Raw genomic sequence first — 20,342 nt, 5'->3', positions numbered from 1 at the left:
AGAAACTGGAACAAAGGACAGTAACCACAGGGGTGCGAGTGATTGCAGGACCCAGACTAGAAGGAGGCTAGTCTGTAAAAGAAGCTTATTGGAACATCTCTGAGAGAGATTTCATCTGTAATCACTTTCTTACTGTATTAGGCTTAGACTTGCGTGTTTTATTTTATTTTGCTTGGTAATTCACTCTGTTCTGTCTATTATTACTTGGAACCACTTAAATCCTACTTTTTGTATTTAATAAAATCACTTTTTACTTATTAATTAACCCAGAGTATGTATTAATAAGGGGGGGGGGGGGGCGGGAGACAGCTGTGCATACCTCTCTATCAGTGTTATAGAGGGTGAACAATTTATGAGTTTACCCTGTATAAGTTTTACACAAGGTAAAATGGATTTATTTGGGGTTTGGACCCCATTCGAAGTTGGGTATCTGAGTGCTGAAGACAGGAACACTTCTTAAGCTGTTTTCAGTTAAGCCTGCAGCTTTTGGGGGACATGGTTCAGACCTGGGTCTGTGTTTGTAGCAGGCTAGTGTGTCTGGCTCAAACCAGGCAGGGCACTGAAGTCCCAAGCTGCCAGGGAAAACGGGCTCAGAGGTAGTCTCAGCACATCAGGTGGCAGTCCCCAAGGGGGTTTCTGTGATCCAACGTGTCACAGGCATACAATAGTCTATTCTCATGGGGACTGAAATACTTTGGTCCAACTAAAGTCTTTGGGCTCAATATAGGGGGATATATATAAAATGTATACAGGAGATCATATTGGAAGAACTAATGGTCCTTTTTGGCATAAAATTCTATGAAATCTATGATGGGTGTCAGGATAAAACCCTAAGGCAAGTACAACAGCAGATTAGTGCATGAGAACCACACAGTGAACCTAGTTAGAGACAGAAACTGAGACTGAGCAACCTAGTTTCAGTGTTTATGCTGGCTGAGGCTGCTGCCAGGAGTAAAAGGAGCAGCAAGAACAAACCAGCAATGACAGTGAAAGGCAAATTAGAGTGTAAACATTCTCTCCATGTTTATAATCTCATGGGTTGTTAGTTACCCGGGGAAGGCTTTATCTCTTTAATTTGTTGTTCTACATAGGTTTTCATGTTCTGCTCATCAGCTGAGTACAGTACAATCTCCATTAGCCAAAGGGTGGGGTGTCATGATATACAGAATCATAGATCTGTTTCAAGTATCAGGGGGTAGCCATGTTAGTATGTATCCACAAAAACAACAAGAAGTCTGGTGGCACCTTAAAGACTAACAGATTTATTTGGGCATAAGCTTTTGTGGGTAGAAAACCTCACTTCTTCAGATCTGTTTCAGAAAGTTACCAAACACATGAAATTAAGGATTAACCCCAGGTTAAATTAGAACTTTTAATTAACTATCAGTTATCAAAATCCTTGCAGACCCTTAGATAAAATTTCTCTAAGTGCAAAGCATTAGTTAGAAACATTATTATTTATTCCCCACTTTTCTATCTGGGTATGTGCTGCACTTGGAGTAGCTGGACATCCATCCTCAGCTCCATATGACAGCTGGATCCTTCCCTCCTCTTCCACCGGAGATACCCCAAGTCAACAGCTTGCATGAAATCGGCCCCTGGGGGACAATCTCAGATCTACAAGACTTTGTTCTTTAATTGCAGAGCCGTTAAATCTGGGGCGGGGCAGCAGGAGGGGAACCTGCTAGGATTGAGGGAAAGTGGTGATTCCCTCTGCCAGAGGCAGCACAGTATTGACCTGAGCAAGAACACACGAAGAACAGCTAGCGAGGGGAAGGGAGAGAGTAATGGCACATGTGTGAATGCAGAAATTTAAGGGAAGATTTAGAGATGTCCCTTCGCCGAACTTGGAAGGATTTAGGCACAGAGCAGTAGGTTTGTAGAGCTGCCCCTGTCACTCTCAGCAGCCTGAGAGTCTGCAGTGTCCAAGCACAGGTACCCTGCGTGGAAAGAGAAGGGAGAAATAACCACTGGAGAACAAGTGGGAATTTTCTCTTGCAGGCTCCAAGGCATTCCCCAGTGACTCTACCTGGCAGCTTCAGGGATAGGAAATACTCTAGCAGGAATCAGGACATTCTGCTGCTGGGGTAGGCTCCTACTTCACCCTCAATGGAGGGAGCAAAATCCTCCTGATTCTCACGCCACCCCCAGCCTTGCAATATTGTTTGGCCTGTTCTATACTACAAGGTTAGGTTGATGTAAGCTGCCTTCTGTCGACCTAGCTGTGGAAGAATCTTCACTTAAATTTGGCTCCCGCTGACATAAGGGCTTCGCTGCACCGATTTAGTAACACCCAGCTCCCTGAGCGGCACAGTCACAGTCGATGTCAATGTAGACACTATGTTGCTTATGTTGACTGTTACTGGCCTCCAGGAGCTGTCCCACAATCCCCCACACTGACAATACAATTGATACAAGCACTCCTGGTGAGGACATGCACCACCAACACAAGGATCCAGCTGTGCACACGCATAAGTGATTTCATAACTGTGGTGGCTGTATGCCAATGTAACTTAGGTCAACATAATTTTGTAGTGCAGACATGGCCTTAGAGCCTGAGTGTATAAAGGATCTGGAGATAAGAGGAGACAATAGAGGGCCCCAAATAAGGGCAGCTGAAGCGATGCCAACTCAACCAACATCCTCTCTGCTCCTCTTTCCATCCCAACAGCACATTCATCCGAGGTCGGGTGACCAGATAGCAAGTGCGAAAAATTGGGATGGGGGTGGGGGGTAATAGGCACCTATATAAGACAAAGCCCCGAATATCAGGACTGTCCCTATAAAATCAGGACATCTGCTCACCCTAGAGAGCTCTGATGGGGGAGAGAGGATTTAACAGGTTGCAGAGTGAAGACTGATGTTACCTTGAGTTGGCTAATTTGGAGCCTTGAAGAACCAAAAGAAATGTGCTCAATGCCTTAGGCAGACTGGAGAGCTGGTTCTGGCAGGGCCAAGTCTCCAGTCCCTGCTCTCCCATTCCTCTTAATATAAGGAGAAACTGGTGTTTGGGAACTATTTTTCTAAGGCAGTGGTTCTCAACCTTCTCCATACTGGTACCAAAACCCACAGGTCCTGGTCCCAACTCGCCAGGACACCCTCCTAGTAAATAATTTGGGACAGGCAGGGAGGTCATAACTAGAGCTGGCTGAAATTCAGGGATTTAAATATTTACAAAGTTAATTTCATTCTGATCTGGAAGGAAAGCAAATTTACTGGAACTGGAGATCCCTGAAAATTTCATTACCAAACAGCCAGGGGCGGCTCTAGACATTTTGCTGCCCTAAGCACGGCGGCATGTCGCCGGTCCTGCGGCTCCGGTGGAGCCACGGGACCAACAGACCCTCTGCAGGCACGCCTGTGGGAGGTCCACTGGAGCCCTGCCTGCTGCCCTCCTGGCGACCGGCAGAGTGCCCCCCGCAGCATGCCGCCCCAAGCACGCGCTTGGCATGCTGGGGCCTGGAGCCGCTCCTGAAAACAGCAAAATGTGGTATTTCTGAGACAAAATGTGAAATAGCAGCCGTGAAACTGACAAGAATGCCAATTTCACTGCTGGTAGCCTCCCTGCTCTGGAGCTGGGAGCCTAGCAGTAGCAAGAATCCTGCCTGCAGATGGGGATCCCAGGGTGGTGGCTGCTGCTGCTGTGCTGCAGAGAGCCAGTCATCCCCCAGAATCCTGGCTCCAGCTGGGCACTTGCAAGCTGGCTGCTGTGTTGCAGGGAACCTGCCAGTCTCCAGTTGGGTGTCTGGGGGCTCAGAGGCTCCCTGTCAGGGCTGTAGATCCTGGAACCTCTAAGTTTCCGATTTAAATTTGCCCGTGTTTTGACAAAAGTTTCACAGACTCTATAATAGGTATGACAAAACATTTTGGTCCAGTGAATCAGCATTTGTCAATGAAACTGTTTCATCCAAAAACAACCAACCAGCTCTAGTCATAACACCTCGACACTTGGTGGTCACAGCCCCGGGCCAAGGACCCCAGAAATAGACCAAGAATGAAGAACCTGCTAAGTTTGCTTATTTAAGAAAAGAGAGAGTCATTGGACAGGCTTAGGCTGGAGAAAGCTTGTGAGTGCTTGTGTGAGAGAGACTTTACCACCAGGATTTTAAACCGGTCGTTCTAGTTCATTTTAAAGTGAAAGAACTTAAATTTATGTTAGTGTACAGAGATGAGAGAGAAGTTGGCAAGAAGAACAACCAACCAAAACTTTGGGGTCAAGAGTTCATAGGTTTCATGGTTGGGTTTGGTTTCTTTTGATTTTAAAGGAGAGGTTACTTAATTCTTTTGTACATAAATATGAATTTATCCATATCCAGAGTTTACAAACAGTCTGCAACAAACCGATGTTGCAAAAGTCTGTGGGGCAGAAGTGGAGAATTTGCCGTAAGTAACCACCACCACAGTCCAGAATTCAGATGGTCCGTTTCAGAGCTATACCAGGTCGGAGACTGTTCTCTCAAGGCCCAAGGATGGCCCAAATTGTTCCTGGAAAGGTCTCTAGTCACTGAAGGCCCAATCCAATGTCTGTAGAAGTCATTTAAAACTGTAATTGACTTCAATAGGTGTTGGCATAGGCCCTAAAAATCCAAAATGTCCTTGAAATTCAAGTTAACTGTCTTGTTAAATCTAAATTATAGTGAAATCCTAAAGACTATCAGGCCATCTTACTGGGGACACATTTCACCTCCTTCATTCACCAGCAACTCACCTTTCTTATTCTTCTGGTAGATGAGGAGTCCCAGCACCATGAAGATCAACCCCAGTACAAAGCCCCCAATTCCAATGAACATCTTGCTCTTGGCAGAGTCAGGCTGTACCACTGTCAAAAGAGGAGCACAGAGGACTAGGGCTCAGCCTGGACTCTGATTTCCCTTACAGTATCTTTGTTGTCTTACTGAGGAAGTAGGTATGTGGGGCACTGTGCCCCAGTCTGGATGGCTGTTACGCTGCAGCACCTGTTGCCTCCGTTCCCCCACCTTCCTTTGGCCTTCTCCAGTTGTAGGAGTGACTTGGCCCTCCAGCCAGACCACTATACAGAGTCCAGTCCCTTCCAGGGCCTCAGTGTCTTTTACAAAAGTCTAACAAACATGGAAACAAACCTTCATCCTAGCTGGGCTCAGCAGGCCACCTCTTCCTCCCAGGCATGCATTGAGTGCTACAGTCTTTTCCCCATGCCGCATCCCAGGTTCCTATGCCTCCAACAACCCCCATTTTGAGGGGCTGGCACACTCCTCCCCTCACTCAGGGGCAGTGGCGCTGGAACAATTTTTATAGTGGGGGTGCTGAAAACCATTGAACCAAATTGTAACCCCTGTACATGATAGAAACCACTCAAGTTAGGGGTACTGCTGCTCCTACAGCGCCCCTGGTTCTAGCACCCCTGCTCAGGGGTTCAGGCAGGCTGCAGCCCAACAGTGTCCCTGCTTCCAGTTCACCTGCTCTGCTCAGCCTTCTTTCAGACTGCTCCCTAGAGTGAGCCCAGCCCAGCCTCTCTCAACTGGGCTCACCCAGCTCTTTATGGAGGGAAAGGAAGAGGGGAAGGAGAACCCAGCTGGGTTTTATCTCCAATTAGGCCTGGCCTACCTGAACAGGTACAAGCAGGTGGGTTAATTGGCCTCTTGGGCCCATATTAACCCTCTCACAGCACATATGGGGCACACATCCCATCACAGTCTGCTTCATGGCCAGCCTCTGGTCATCTCCATAGAGCTAGGAGTGACCCCAAGGCATCCTCGGGGTTGCCCCAATGTCAGTCTCTTACCCCACTGCTTGGTGATGGGTGTTTGCAGACTGATGTGCTCCACTTGGCAGGTGTAGACATCTCCCCACCTGGGTTTTGTTTCCAGCGTCACCTGGATCTGGAAGGTCCAGTCTCCATTATGTAGCAGCTCCCTGGATACAACTCCAGCTGTCTCCTCCTGCCCATTTTTGAACCACTTGGTCGCTATCTCGGAAGGATAAAACCCTGTTGCAGAGCAAACCAGCAAGCTGGGGCGGTGGGAAGACTCTGCTTTTAGGGTGGAAATTTTCACTCTGGGCTTAACTGTGTGAGAGAGAAAAACCTTGGTGAAGGGGCCCAGACACAGAATACACACCTTCTCCTTCTCTGTCCTATCAGAAACTGCTCCTTGCTGGGACATGGGTGGGAATGGGACCAAAGGGGGGCAGCTCAAGTCTACGCCATCTGGATTTCTCCTGGAAACCCACCTGTCTGCATCTCCTTCAGCAGCCCTGCCCCTGAAATGCACAGCCATGACTGTACTCTGTATGACACCCCTTCCAGCCACACTAGTCCCACCCTCATCACCGTCTCCCAGGTGAGGGATCCCCATAGTACCTCAGTGCCTCCTGCAGAGAGCTTTGGTAGGGGACGGGGGGTTTCACCCGCTGCCCTTAGTCCCAGTCCCATGGGGAGCCCACTGCCAGAGGGAGCTGGTAGGATGGGGAGGACCATGTGTAGAGCTCTGGGATCCTGGCCTGTCTGTGGGGCTCACCCAAATTATTTCCTTCAGTATCAGTATCAAAACTGGGATTTGGGGCCTGATTCAAGCTGAGAGCAACCCTTTGTTATTAAAGATTCTGTCTTCTCCAGTCCCGTCCTCCGACTCCCCCTCTGCCCCTGCAAGTTCAAACCCAGCCCCACTGACGCTCAATTGCTGCCTGGTAGGGAGTGTGCAGAGGGAGGCAAATATAACAGCACCAGATGCGGGGGTTGACCCAAAGTTCCCAGTTCCAATTTGGTCTCCTTCTCCTTCAGCTCACCTCGCCTACCCTCAGTGATGTTCTTAAATCTCCTGTAGTTATAACTGCAGAACTTCTCCACTGAAGCCCACAAGTAGCTCAGCCACTCCAGCCGGTTCCAATACTCCGCGATCGGCCGACCCAGTTCTGTGCGGGCCACCGAGAAGCCCAAGTCACTGTCATAGTAACAGATCTCCTGCTGGCCCCAGATCAGTCTTTTCAGATACCTCACCTGCTGCATGCCGTTGGTGTAGTGACACTCAGACTTCTCCTGCAGCAGGAAATGCTCTGAGAGGAGAGAGGAGCATGTCAGGAACCCATCTCCACTCACCTCTGCTGCAGCCTTTCCCCATCCTTGCACCCTCCCCTCTCACCTCCATCTGCTAGTCCCTTGTGTTGATCCTGTAAGAGAATCTCTGAGCTCTAAGCTGGGCAGGGGGAAAGCTTTTGTGTTCCCCATCCTGAGAGTCCAAAAGGGCTTTTTTCCCCCAGCACTGGGGTCTCTGCTTACCTGGAGGGTCTGTGCAATGAGCTCTGTGAGTTCTCAGTGCTATCGCCACTATTAGAGCCCCGGCCCAGCAGTTCCTGGCGACCCCAGGGAGCCCCCCGGGGGCCATTGCTGTTCAAGAGGGGGAAGTTGATGGGGAGATCAAAGCTAACAATACTGTCTCACTCCAGCTCTCGAAAGTGGAAGTTCTCCGCAAAGTCCTGACCACAAAAACTCAGAAAGTTGCCTAATACTCAGGGGATTGGGTAGCCCTCAGCCAATGCCGCAGCCAGCCTCAGGACTGGGCCATATCATCAGTCTCTAGGCAGCAATGGGGTCAGCTTCTCCTTTGCAGTAGAATCAACTTCCTAGAGCAAGACAGACCCAGAGTCCCAGCAGCAGCCAGTGTCCCAGAGCGCAGTCACAGCAGAACGGGCAGCAAAGCACCTGGCATACTGTGACTGTTGCTCCAGCCCTCTCTCTCCTCGGGCTGATGTCTCCAGGCCCTCTCCAACCATGGAGCCCGTGACAGAAGAAGTGATCTTTGAGCACACTGGGCTGCAGGAGGGCAGGGGTGAAAGTCCTGTTTGCTGGGACTGTGGGCTTGAAGTATGCCAGGCATCAGCCCTTCACCAGCAAGGACCCCACAGGCAAAGGGGGCTGAGAGGCAGCTGGGGGCAGCATAGCTTCAAATCAGACAGAGAGGGCCCATTTGTCTGACCTCCTCTGAGGGTGGGTGTCAGGGCAGAGAAAGGGCAGGGCAGGATCTGATGAGAAACAGTCAAATGAAAAAGAGTCCCATTCAATTACATCACATAATGGCACACAGCTAAAAAATGATAATATTTTAAGTACTTATATACAAATGTATATACATATATAGAAGTCTAAATAATAAGATGGGTGAACTTGAGTGCCTTATATCAATATTATCCTTTAATACAGTAGGAATCTCAGAAATTTGGTGGTATGAGGATAATCAGTGGGACACAGTAGTAGCAGGATACTAAATATATCGGAAGGACATAACACGTTATGCTGGTGAGAGCATGGCACTGTATGTGAAAGAAAGCATAGAGTCAAATGAAGTAAAAATCTTAAATGAACCAAACTGTACCATAAAATCTCTCTGGATAGTAATTCCATGCTTGAATAATAAGAATATAGCAGTAGGGATATACTACCAACCACCTGACCAGGATGGTGACAATGACTGTGAAATGCTCTTGGAGATTTGAGAGGCTATAAAAAAGCAAAAACTCAATAATAATGGGGGATATCAACTATGCCCAGATTGGCAGCTCAGGACAGGATGCAGAGATAAAGTTTCTTGACACCTTAAATGACTGCTTCTTGGAGCAGCTAGTCCTGGAACCCACAAGAGGATTCTTGATTTAGTCCTAAATGGGACACAGGATCTGGTCCAAGAGGGCAGTATAGGTTAACCGCTTGGTAACAGTGACCATAGTATAATGAAATTTAACATCTGGGGTATGGGGGAGAATACCACAACAATCGTCCATGGTAGCATGTAATTTCAGAAAGGGGAACTACACAAAAATGAGGAAGTTAGTTAAACAGATTAAAAGGTACAGTGCCAAAAGTGAAATCCCTGAAAGCTCCATGGAAACGTTTTAAAGACACCATAATAGAGGCTCAACTTCAGTGTATACCCCAAATTAAAAAACATAGTGAGAGGACCAAAGAAGTGCCACCGTGGCTAAACAACAAAGTAAAAGAAGCAAGTAGGAGGCAAAAAGCATTGTTTAAAAAGCGGAAGTTAAATTCTATTGAGGAAAATAGAAAGGAGCATAAACTCTGGCAAAGGAAATGTAAAAATATAATTAGAAAGGCCAAAAAATAATTTGAAGAACAGCTAGTCAAAGACTCAAAAAGTAATAACAAAACAATTTAAAGTACCTCAGAAGCAGTAAGCCTACTAAACAACCAGTGAGGCCACTGGACAATCAAGATGGTAAAGGAGCACTTAGGAAAAAGGCCATTGTGGAGAAACTAAATGAATTCTTTGCATCGGTCTTCACAGCTGAGGATGTGAGGGAAATTCCCAAACCTGAGCCATTCTTTTTAGGTGACAAATCTGATGGACTGTCCCAGAGAGAGGTGTCATTAAAGGAGGTTTTGGAACAAATTGATAAACTAAACAGTAGTAAGTCACCAGGACCAGATGGTATTCACCCAAGAGTTCTGAAGGAACTCAAATGTGAAATTGCAGAACTACTAATTGGTATGTAACCTGTCATTTAAATCAGCTTCTGTAACAGATGAGAGGAGGATAGTTAATGTGACACTAATTTTTAAAAAAGGTTCCAGAGGCAATCCTGGCAATTACAGGCCAGTAAGCTTAACTTCAGTATTGGGCAAACTGGTTGAAACTATAGTTAAGAACAGAATTATCAGACACATAATGAACACGATTTGCTGGGGAACAGTCAACATGTTTTTTGTAAGGGAAATCATGCCTCACCAATCTACCAGAATTCTTTGAGGGGGTCAACAAGCATGTGGACAAGGGTGATCCAGTGGATATAGTGTACTTAGATTTCCAAAAAGCCTTTTACAAGGTCCCTCACCTTAGGTTCTTAAGCAAAGTAAACTGTCATGGGATAAGAGGGAAGGTCCTCTCATGGATCAGTAACAGGTTAAAAGATAGGAAACAAAGGGTAGGAATAAATGGTCAGTTTTCAGAATGGAGAGAGGTAAATAACGGTGCCCCCCACAGGTCTGTACTGGAACCAGTAGCATTCAACATATTCATAACTGATCTGGAAAAGGGGGTAAACAGTGAGGTGGCAAAATTTGCAGACAATACAAAACTATTCAAGATAGTTAAGTCCAAAGCAGAATGCGAAGAGCTACAAAAGGATCTCACAAAACTGGGGGACTGAGCAACAAAATGGCTAATAAAATTCAGTGTTGATAAATGAAAAGTAATGCACATGGGAAATCATAATGCCAATTATACATATAAAATGATGGGGTCTAAATTAGTTGTTACCACTCAAGAAAGAGGTCTTGGAGTCATTGTGGATAGTTCTCTGAAAACATTCACTCAATGTGCAGCGGCAGTCAAAAAAGCAGACAGAATGTTGGGAATCATTAGGAAAGGGATAGATAATCAGACAGAAAATATCATCTTGCCTCTATATAAATCCATGGTATGCCCACATCTTGAATATTGTGCGCAGATGTGGTCCCCCCATTTCAAAAAAAGATATATTGGAATTAGAAAATGTACAGAAAAGGGCAACAAAAATGATTAGGGGTATGCAACAACTTCCTTTTGGGGAGAGATTAATAAAACTGGGACTTTTCAGCTTGGAAAAGAGATGACTAAGGGGGGATATGATAGAGGCCTATAAATTCATGAGTGGTGTGGAGAAAGTAAATAATGAAGTGTTATTTACTCCTTCTCATAACACAAGAACTAGGGATCACCAAATGAAATTAATAGGCAGCAGATTTAAAACAAACAAAAGGAAGTATTTCTTTACACAACGCACAGTCAACCTGTCGAACTCTTTGTCAGAGGATGTTGTGAAGGTCAAGACTATAACAGGGTTCAAAAAAGAACTAGAGAAATTCATGGAGGATAGGTCCATCAATGGCTATTAGCCAGGATGGGCAGGGATGGTGTCCCTAGCCTCTATTTGCTAGAAGCTGGGAATGGGCAACAGGAGATGGATCACTTGATGATTACCTGTTCTGTTCATTCCCTCTGAAGCACCTGGTATTGGCCACTGTCGAAATACAGGATACTGGGCTAGATGGACCTTTGGTCTGACCCAGTATGACCATTCTTATGTTCTTATGAAAGAGGGAAGAACCCAGTCCTTCCTACTGGAGACATGGAAGCTGTGGGGACAGGCAGGCAATAACTGCTGATAGCCAGAGAGATGAGGCCCCATCCCCTAGTTGCTGGTTTATACCCCCACTCCCCTGTAGTGAGAGCCCAGAGAGGACCAGAGCCCCCAGTCCACTGTGCACTGGACAGCACAGGGAGCCATCACAGCAGGGCAGGGCTGGCAGAGTTGGGACTATTTGCCCTTAGGCACATCCGTTATAACAGCCAACAGCCCCATCCCAGCTTCAGAACCCAGGGAGGAAAATCCAGCCTCGCCTTTTGCTCACTCCCTGTGTGGGGACAGACCTGAGCTCAGCTACTGTGTCAGGATCTTCCTTCATGCTGCGCACAAGGGGAGCCACGCTAGCTCTCTCACCCCGAGAAGCTTTGACATTAGATGACAGGATACCTGCAAAAAAAGAAAGAACCAATGTCAAGTCTCCCCAGGAGTGAGCCGAGCGTGTGCTTCTCCCTCTGCAAGACCTGCCTCCCCTCTCAGCACAGGACAAAGGGGCAAGAGACAACACAACCCCGTCTCCGCCCTGGCAAGCCAGCAGCCCTCACCCCACACACCTCCTTCTCATTACAGTAAGTTCCCATTTCCATCATCACCAGGCCTTTGAGGGGCCCTCTCAGTTCCCCTCCCCAGCAATCCCATCACCCCCATTTCAGTGCTGGGATCTCTCTCTCTCTCTAACCTGGCATCACTGCACAGCAATTTCTTCATTGTCTCCTTAGCCCGCTATGTCATGCTCCTGTACCAGATGTAGATAGGCTACAGAGCTTGCTTATGCACACCAGATGTGTTCATCATAAGATACTTCAAAGCTCTGCTAGGTATGGCTGAGGGTTGTTTAAATAAAGTATTTTACACACAGTGCTCCCTAGTGGCTGAGCAAGATAATACAGATGAGCATCCCATTACATCTCTCCCTTTAAGTTCTACATTCCTATTATATACAATATTTACACAATTGCACTATATTTCATGTTCAGTATGTATCAGTTTGTTAAGTGTCTCTGAATTGTATTGGCTTTCTAATTACATGACCCAAGCGCATGACAAAGTGGTCATCTGGCTGTCCATTAGATGCAACAACTGGCCGTGGTTTGTTCAGAATTCGAGTCGTCTTCTTGTTCTGCATCTGCTATCTGTAGAGTTTTCTCTGTTGATTGTTTTCTGAAGAACAAACTGTAGATGTTGGGAGTTTCTGCTGAACTCTCCACTCTCAGTCTCCATCACACACGATCTGGGTGCTGAATTGTTTTTCTTTACGACAGCTGGGGCTGTCTGTTCCTTTTCTCCATCCAATTGACATGAACACAGTCACCAGGGTTCTAAACCCGGCAATTCTCTGAGTAACATCTTTAGTAAAAGTGTTCATAAGCTTTTTTTAGCCTTTTTATCCTATTTGGCTACTCTCTTTATGTCTGGCCACCTTGGAGACAGATTCTTTCCCGAAGTTGGAACAGAAGTTCTGAGTTGTCTTCCCAACAGGAGTTGCGCTGAACTATATCCAGTAGCTGCTGGTGGTGTTGATCTGTAACTCAGAAGAGCAAGGAATGGATTTTCCCACTGTAAGAATTTCTCAGCTATCTGTACAGCTCTCTCAGCCTCTCCATTCGCTGGTAATGGGTAATGTAGGCTGCTAGTAATACGATCAAAATAATATTTTGTTTGGAATGACTTAAATTCTGTTGCCGTGTTTGTGGTCCATTGTCCTTTATTAGTTGTTCTGGAATACTGAAGTGAGCAAAAGTGCACTTCAGTTTCTTGATAACACTGTGACAGGTTATATCTTTTAAGTTATTTCTATATACCTGGAAAAAGAGTCCATGACGACCAGGTAATGATGTCTTCTGAATATGCATGAATCTGCAGCTAGTCTCTTCCAAGGACTGCCTGGTAGAAGTGTTGTTATTAAAGGTTCTTTGTGCTGTGTTGGTCTATTAATTCTGCAATAGTCACATACAGACACTTTATTCTTTATGTTCTTGCTGATGCACTGCCACCACATTGGCTAGTTGGTCCACTCATGGCATTTAGTTAATCGTTAATGTCCTTCATAGATGAGGCTTAAGATTTCTCCTCTCATTTCATTTGGAATTATGATGCCATTGTCTTTAACCATGAGTCCATTTGACTTGCTTAATTGTCCACGCACCGCAAAGTAGTCTCTTGTCACTCCCTTAGTGTCCTTTAGATACTTGGGCCAGCCGCCACTAATGTAATGTAGAACGTCCTGACGTTGCCTGTGTGTCAAGGTTTCTTTTTGTAACTGGAGTAGTCTCTTTTCTGACACTGGTCTCTATGGGTTGATAGCATCCACATACATCTTTATATCATCTTCAAACTCACTTGTAATTGAGTGTGATGCTGGGTTCTGTGACAGCCTCTGCTACTACCAGCTTTTTCCCCAGCATATATTTAGCAATTGGATCTTTTCTGTTGATGAGGGTTGACATTATCCAATACAGTCTGGACTGATGAACAGTTGTGTCCCCTCAGCTCCCCAAGCACTGGGAGGGAGGGGAGAGAAACAGGATGTGGTGGCGCGCTTAGAGAAGGAGGTGGAGGCAGAGGTGAGCTGGGACGGGGCGGGGTGGGGAGCTGCTGGTGGGTGCAGAGCACCCACCAATTTTTCCCCATGGGTGCTCCAGCCCCAGAGCACCCATGGAGTTGGTGCCTATGGTGACAGTTACATCTCCTCATACACAGTCTCCAGCATGTAAGTTACTCACAGTTATAATGTATGAGCACCATGTCCAATCACTCATGAATTACACAGCAGCAGGGCGGCTCCAGGCCCCAGCACGCCAAGCGTGTGCTTGGGACAGCATGCCGCGAGGGGCTCTCTGCCGGTCGCCGGGAGGGCGGCAGGCAGGCTGCCTTTGGCGGCATGCCTGCGGAGGGTCCGCTGGTCCCGCGGCTCCAGTGGATCTCCCGCAGGCGTCCCGCGGCTCCAGTGGACCTCCTGCAGGTGTGCCTTTGGTGGAGCCGTGGGACCAGCGGACCCTCCGCAGGCACGCCTGCGGGAGGTCCACCGGAGCCGCGGGACCGGCGACCAGCAGAGCGCCCCCCGCGGCATGCTGCCATGCTTGGGGTGGCGAAATGTCTAGAGCCGCCCCTGCACAGCAGAGAAACACTAGCAAATTCCCAGTCGCATACTTTCTCCCAGAAATCTATGTCTTGTACTGCCCAGCTCTCTCCTGGACAATACAAGGTCATATAAAATCCATCATTTTATTAATAGAAAATGATATGCACAAATCCTGTTAATACAAACGGAGTTTTCCAAACATTTTTGTTTAGATAAAATAATGAAACAAGTTTATTAACTACAAAAGGATAGATTTTAAGGGAATATAATAATAAGGCATAAAAGTCAGAATTAGTTACAAGAAAAATAAAAGTAAAATGCAACTAATGCCTAACTTAACAAATTAGAGTAAATTCAAAGCAAAGGTCTCTCTCATCACGTTTCAGCAGTCTTAGGGCAGTCCTGCACGACAAACTTGCATTGGCGCCACTGCTGGTGCAGCACTTCTGGTGACGATGCCCTCAGGAACGAGAGAGAGCTCCCCCTGTTAGCTTAATAACTCCTCCTCAGTGAGAAATGTTCTCCTGCCTACCTAGCGCTGTCTACACATAGGTCGTGTAACAACATCGCTCAGGGGTGTGGATTATTCATACCCCTGAGGGATGTAGTTCAACCAAAGGAATTCTGTAGAGTAGATCAGAGCTTACTGGCCAAACTTCTTTCAGTCAGGATCTCTCCTCCCAGTCCAGTGCTGTTTCCTTTGTTCTTCTGGTGTCATGGGTGCTGTGAGCAGACAGAAAGGGAGGAATAATTTGGGCCATCTGCTCTTTCTCCTTATGGTTCTTTCTCTTCTTCAAGAAGCATCTCCTGCAGCCTTCCTACTTTTTACTGGCTGTAAGGGCAAGTGGCTGGTGGGAGGAGGCAGAGAGGAGCAAGCAGGGGGGGGTTGGGGGTAGAGGCAGCACAGGGGTGGGGCCTCACGGAAGGGGCAGTGTGAGGGTGGGGGCTCAGGGGCATGGACGGCTCAAGGGTAGGGGTTTGGGAAGAAGCAGTGTGAGGATCAGAGCTCGGAGAGAAGGGACGGTGCAAGGGGTGGGACCCTGGGAGGAAGGGGCAGCACGGGGGGCAGGGCCACAGTTTGGTCACCGGTGAGGCCCCCCCCATCCACTTTTGGGAAGCTTCTGCCACTCCTGATTTCCAGCTGAGGTTCAGGAGACAGAAATCTGCGTGGATGGGAACCCCCAGCTATTTCTTTGTCAAGATATAGCTTTTTGCCCACATCCTCTTTCCTGCCAAAGAATGGCCACTTACCCCGGTGATGGGCCATTTGATTTTGTTGACACCTGGAGGAGGGGTTGGCTTGTCTTTTGTCTCTAGGGAACTGGTTTGTGGCTGATCCCCTGACCTGAAACATGTCTTAGTAATACCATACAGTGGACTCTCATAACTTTACATATAGCGTTGCCAAACATTTTTACCAATATAATAATGATCAGCAAATTATGAGTTTTCAGATGATACCTCACAAGGCATACTTTCTACAAAATTATCATAATCCTGTGAAAAGGGTGAACACAGGAGTACCGACCGTCACACAAATCCCCTGCACACAGCAACAGAAAGCACAGGAGGCTACCAAAGAGCTGAGGTTAAAGATTAACACCAGATTAATTAGTACATATAATTAACTCATCATTATCAGACACTTTCAGACACCTAGGTAAGTTGGGTTTAAGTGCCAGCTATTAATGAGAGTCACTCTTATTTATTTTCCTGGATATGTGTTGCAATTGGAGTATCTGACCATCTATCCATGTCTCCATACAACAGCTGGATCCTCACTGGCACATTAGAGGTTCCCAAAGTCAATGGTTCTACTGAAATGAGCGACTGGTACAATCCCAGATCTGCAATTTCTTTTCCCGCAGATCAGTTTCTCTAAAAGTTTCAGAGGGCAGTGGCATTCGCAATCTGAGGCTGTCAAAGCTGATTCCCCACTCTGGCACTTTGAGTACAGAAGGTGGGGGCCTGCAAGGATTCTAAAAATTAATACTGGCCACTCCGGGCTGGTATTAAACTCCCAAGTTACAGCTCCGCTCTGACCTTGGATGGGTAGATGCTGCCACCACCGAAGTGCAAAAAAAACCCATTGGACCCAGGAAGGCGCACTTGGGAATTCCTCCCTGTGGGGTACCATCAAGCCCTTTCAGCCACCCCGCCCCGGAAGAGCTCAGAATGAAAACAAAGGAAATCAGCTGTTGCCACCAGCTAATTAAACAACACATGCACAAACCTCTTAGGACACAAAATACCCAAATCCTGTTCTTAAAAAAGGTAAATTTTACTAAAAACAAAAAGAAAGAAAATACATCTGGAACTTAGGCCATTGCTAGATTTAAAAAGAGCAAATATAATAATTAAGCATCAAGAATGGTTTTCTTGAGGTCCAGCCTAATGGTTACAAGCAAAACAAAAGCATTTTAGGGTTAGCACAGAGGAGTCCACGAGGCTTACAGAAATAAAAGAGATAAACCTAATTGTGTCTTTCTAGACATTGCCTGATCTACTTATATATCTGGGGTTTCAAATTGAGTAGTTTCTTGGTACAACAACAACAGACAGACAAAAGGGAGGTTTTTCCCAATTTTAAAAAGTTCTAGCCCTCTCATTGGCTCTTTTGGTCAGGTGCCCACTCCCTTCCTTTTACTTATGACTATTTTTTTTAACTCTTTACAGGTAAAGCAAGTAGAGAACAGCTAAGAGGGATTTTATAGCTAATTGGCTGGCTGGGTGTCCATAAAAGGGAGCTATCTTTTAATTCTCAGGGAATTAGGGGCAGATTTACAAACATCCCTTCAGGCAACACATCCCCTCTTTTAAGCAGAGTCTGCGTGTAGAAAAGAAACTTTTAATGAAAGGAGGGAAGTCACCTGACATTAATTAGGGAAAATGCCCCATGCAGGATTCACTCTGGGCTTCTCTGTGACAGAGAGAGTAAAACCTGGTTGTGACGATGCGGTTCTGGAGGGACCCAACTGAGAGTGCCAATTCAGGACCAATTGCTCAAACAGGGCAGTTACAGCCCTAGGCTGGGGTTTTTCCACCTCTAAGGCAAACCAAACCAGCCAGACAAAAAGGACTTCGGTTTCACCCCACTGGCTAACCACAAGTCACACAAGCAATTTCCTTAGACACTCCAGTCTCCCAGTATCAACACCAGTGCCACTCGTCCTGGGAATGAATGGTTATGAAAACCAACACCCCAATAAAAGAAAAAGGTTCTCTTGATCCCAAAGAATCAAGCCCCAGACCCAGGTCAATATACACATCAGCTCTTACCCACAAATCACGCTGTTGCCAATCCTTTACAATCTAAAATCTACAGGTTTATTCATAAAGGGGAAAAGATAGAGATGAGAGCTAGAACTGGTTAAATGGAATCAATTACATACAGTAATGGCAAAGTTATTGATTCAGGCTTGTAGCAGTGATGGAGTAAACTGCAGGTTCAAATCAAGTCTCTGGAGAACATCACCAGCTGGGATGGGTCATTCAGTCCTTTGTTCAGAGCTTCAGATTGTAGCAAAGTCCCTCCAGAGGTAAGAAGCAGGATTGAAGACAAGATGGAGATGAGCCATTCGCCTTATATAGGCTCTTCCAGGTGTAAGAACACTTCTTTGTTCTTACTGTGGAAAATTATGGGTCAATTGTGTAGCTGATGGTCCTTAATGGGCCATCAAGCAGGCTAGGCAGAGCTAACACCGACTTGTCTGGGATGTCTCCCAGAATCACAGCACAAAGTTGAAATACAGACACTACAGAGCTAATACTCATAACTTCAACTACAAAATGATACATACATATAGACAGCATAATCATAACCAGCAACCTATAACCTGGTCTTAGACATCTTATATGACCCCCTTTACATAAGATTTGGTGCCACTATAGGACCTTGGTTGCAACCATGTTCTATATGGTCCCAGATTATATCAATAACGTCACACTGGTAAAGGGGCCCAAGTGCAGAAGAGGGCTGAGAGAGCTGAAGTGACCCTCCCTCATCCCAGAGAAAGGGTCCCTGCTATCTGGATTTTGTCCATTCCTAACCCACATGTTGCTCTGGGTTGGATGCATCAAAAAGTGTCAGTGCAGAACTGTCTCTCATTCATTTCCAGCAGGAACAGAAGGATGTTCCAGGGCTGCCCAGAGTGGGGAAGCAAGTGGGGCAATTTGCCCCAGGCCCCACAGGGGCCCCGTGAGCCCTGGCCTGGCGGCAGTCTGGATTTTCGACAGCATTTCGATGGCGGGGTGGGGGGGCCTTCAGTCACTCCAGGTCTTTGGCGGCATTTCTTCTTATCCCATGACTACTTAGTTTGCTTAAAAGCCTTTGGTGAGGGACCCTGTCAAAGGCTTTCTGAAAGTCTAAGTACACTATATCCACTGGATCACTTTTGTCCACATGCTTGTTGACCACCTCAAAGAATTCTAGTAGATTGGTGAGGCATGATTTCCCTTTACAAAAACCATGTTGACTCTTCCCCAACAAATCATGTTCATCTATGTGTCTGATAATTCTGTTCTTTACTATAGTTTCAACCAATTGCCAGGATCACCTCTAGAGCCTTTTTAAAAAATTGGTGTCACTTTAGCTATCCTCCAGTCATCTAGCACAGAAGCTAATTTAAATGATGTCACATACCACAGTTAGTAGTTCTGCAATTTCATATTTGAGTTCCTTCATTCATGTTGGGTGAATACCATCTGGTCCAGGTGACTTATTACTGTTTAATGAGTCAATTTGTTCAAAAAAAATTGTTCATTACCTGTATCTCTCCCAGCAAATTCAGTGGCGTTGGAAAACTGACCTCTTAAGGAGGTTGGTTGGGCCAGATCACAGGACTGGCTATACCGGAATACTACACCTTCCCCAGACTGATTCCCCTGCCCCAGATTCCTATTTCCTCTGGTTGGTCTTTCAAGAGAAACTCAAAGCCCTGAGTTCACCCGGGCTTTCTGCAGCATGTGGGGGCATCAGCTATTTGGGGGCAAATTAAGAGGAGGGGCTGTAAAGCAGCCTAAGAAGCTTGAGGGAGAAGAGGCACTTAGTGTGAGTGAAGGCACCACAAGAGAAACAGCACACTATCAAAGCTGCGCAGATTAAAAGCTTTTCTCCTCCCTTTTCTCAGAGCCCAAGGGGGCTTCTTTCCCAGTGCTGGGACCTCTGCTCACCAACTCTTTTCTCACCTGGAGGGTCTGTGCAAGGAGGCATGTGCTTTCTCTGCTAGAGGGCCAGCTCAGCAGCACCCAGCCCCAAAGCCACTGCAGCTCAGAAGGGGAAGAACACAGGAAAAGCGAGGCCAAGAAGACCAATGTCGCACTGGGACTCCCCCCAGAACGAGAACTTCTTTGCAAGACTCTGAGGAGGAAGTTTCTGTAGAGGGAAGTACAAACTAGGCTGAACAAGCAGCTGGGACACAAGAGGCGTTTGTTAATTTAACCCTCTGTGTCCCACTCCTGCCTCTTAACAGCACTTGGCCCCTTGAGAGCCGCCTTTCATCCCGCAGGTCTCAGAGCAGCGTACAAGGGTAGAGCCAAAGCCTCCAGGGTCTAGAACGGCCAAGGCACAGAGACGGGGTCTTCTTGCCCCAAGATCACACAAGGATTAGTGGCTGGGCACGAATAGCGCCCAGGAGTCCTGACGCCTCGTCCTACCCACTCTAACCACTCGCTGGTACCTCCCTGCCACGGCTGGGAATAAGACACAGGAGACCTGACTCCTGTCCTGCTCCAACAGGGACTCTCGTCCCGCCCCCGCCCGGGCTGGGACCCAGGAGTCCTGAGCCCCGCCCCTCTGCGGGCCCGTCGCGCCGTCATTGCCACAAACCCGACCCCCGCGTCATTAGTTTACCTCACCATATTACCTATAATTTGCATATAAAGTAGCTGGTTTGTCTAATGCGGCTCCTCTCAGCAATACGTAACCCGACCCCGCCCGGCCCTAGCGCCACCCGCCACCCGGCCTCTGAGCCGCGAACTACAATTCCCAGAGCACCTTGCGCCTACAGCAGGTACTTCCGGACATCGCCCCGGCTCCTGATCGGCTCCTCTTGCGGCGACCTTGGCTACGAGGGGTCACGTGAGTGTGCGTGACGCGGTGGGGATGCCGCCGCCGCCCCCCCTCCCCCTGCTTGGTTTGGTCTCACGTGGG

At 47.1% G+C, this 20,342-nt stretch overlaps 1 protein-coding gene across 6 annotated transcripts; it reads right to left on the bottom strand.

Annotated features, from left to right (window-relative positions):
* Positions 1 to 599: 599 nt before the first annotated feature.
* Positions 600 to 20,116, bottom strand: LOC120401274 (rano class II histocompatibility antigen, A beta chain-like). 6 transcript variants are annotated; one of them, XM_039531041.1, is made up of 7 exons: positions 20,056 to 20,116; positions 19,379 to 19,565; positions 11,397 to 11,499; positions 6,772 to 7,029; positions 5,762 to 6,043; positions 4,709 to 4,819; positions 600 to 1,940 (listed from the first exon to the last, which is right to left on the bottom strand). In XM_039531041.1, the coding sequence occupies exons 4-7, from the start codon at positions 6,980 to 6,982 to the stop codon at positions 1,858 to 1,860; spliced, it is 687 nt and encodes a 228-aa protein (XP_039386975.1). In that variant the 5' UTR covers positions 6,983 to 7,029; positions 11,397 to 11,499; positions 19,379 to 19,565; positions 20,056 to 20,116; the 3' UTR covers positions 600 to 1,857. The 6 variants fall into 6 exon arrangements, with proteins under 6 accessions (XP_039386975.1, XP_039386984.1, XP_039386947.1 ...); XM_039531031.1 differs by lacking the exon at positions 11,397 to 11,499 and having other exon boundaries at positions 601 to 1,940; positions 6,763 to 7,029; XM_039531050.1 differs by lacking the exons at positions 11,397 to 11,499; positions 19,379 to 19,565 and having other exon boundaries at positions 20,043 to 20,063.
* Positions 20,117 to 20,342: the final 226 nt, after the last annotated feature.

The sequence above is a fragment of the Mauremys reevesii genome, linkage group 1 (genome assembly GCF_016161935.1).
Source record: "Mauremys reevesii isolate NIE-2019 linkage group 1, ASM1616193v1, whole genome shotgun sequence".
In the NCBI taxonomy this organism is placed as follows: Eukaryota; Metazoa; Chordata; order Testudines; family Geoemydidae; genus Mauremys; species Mauremys reevesii.
The sequence above is the reverse complement of the archived record's forward strand: the minus strand, read 5'-3'. Positions and strand labels throughout refer to the sequence as shown.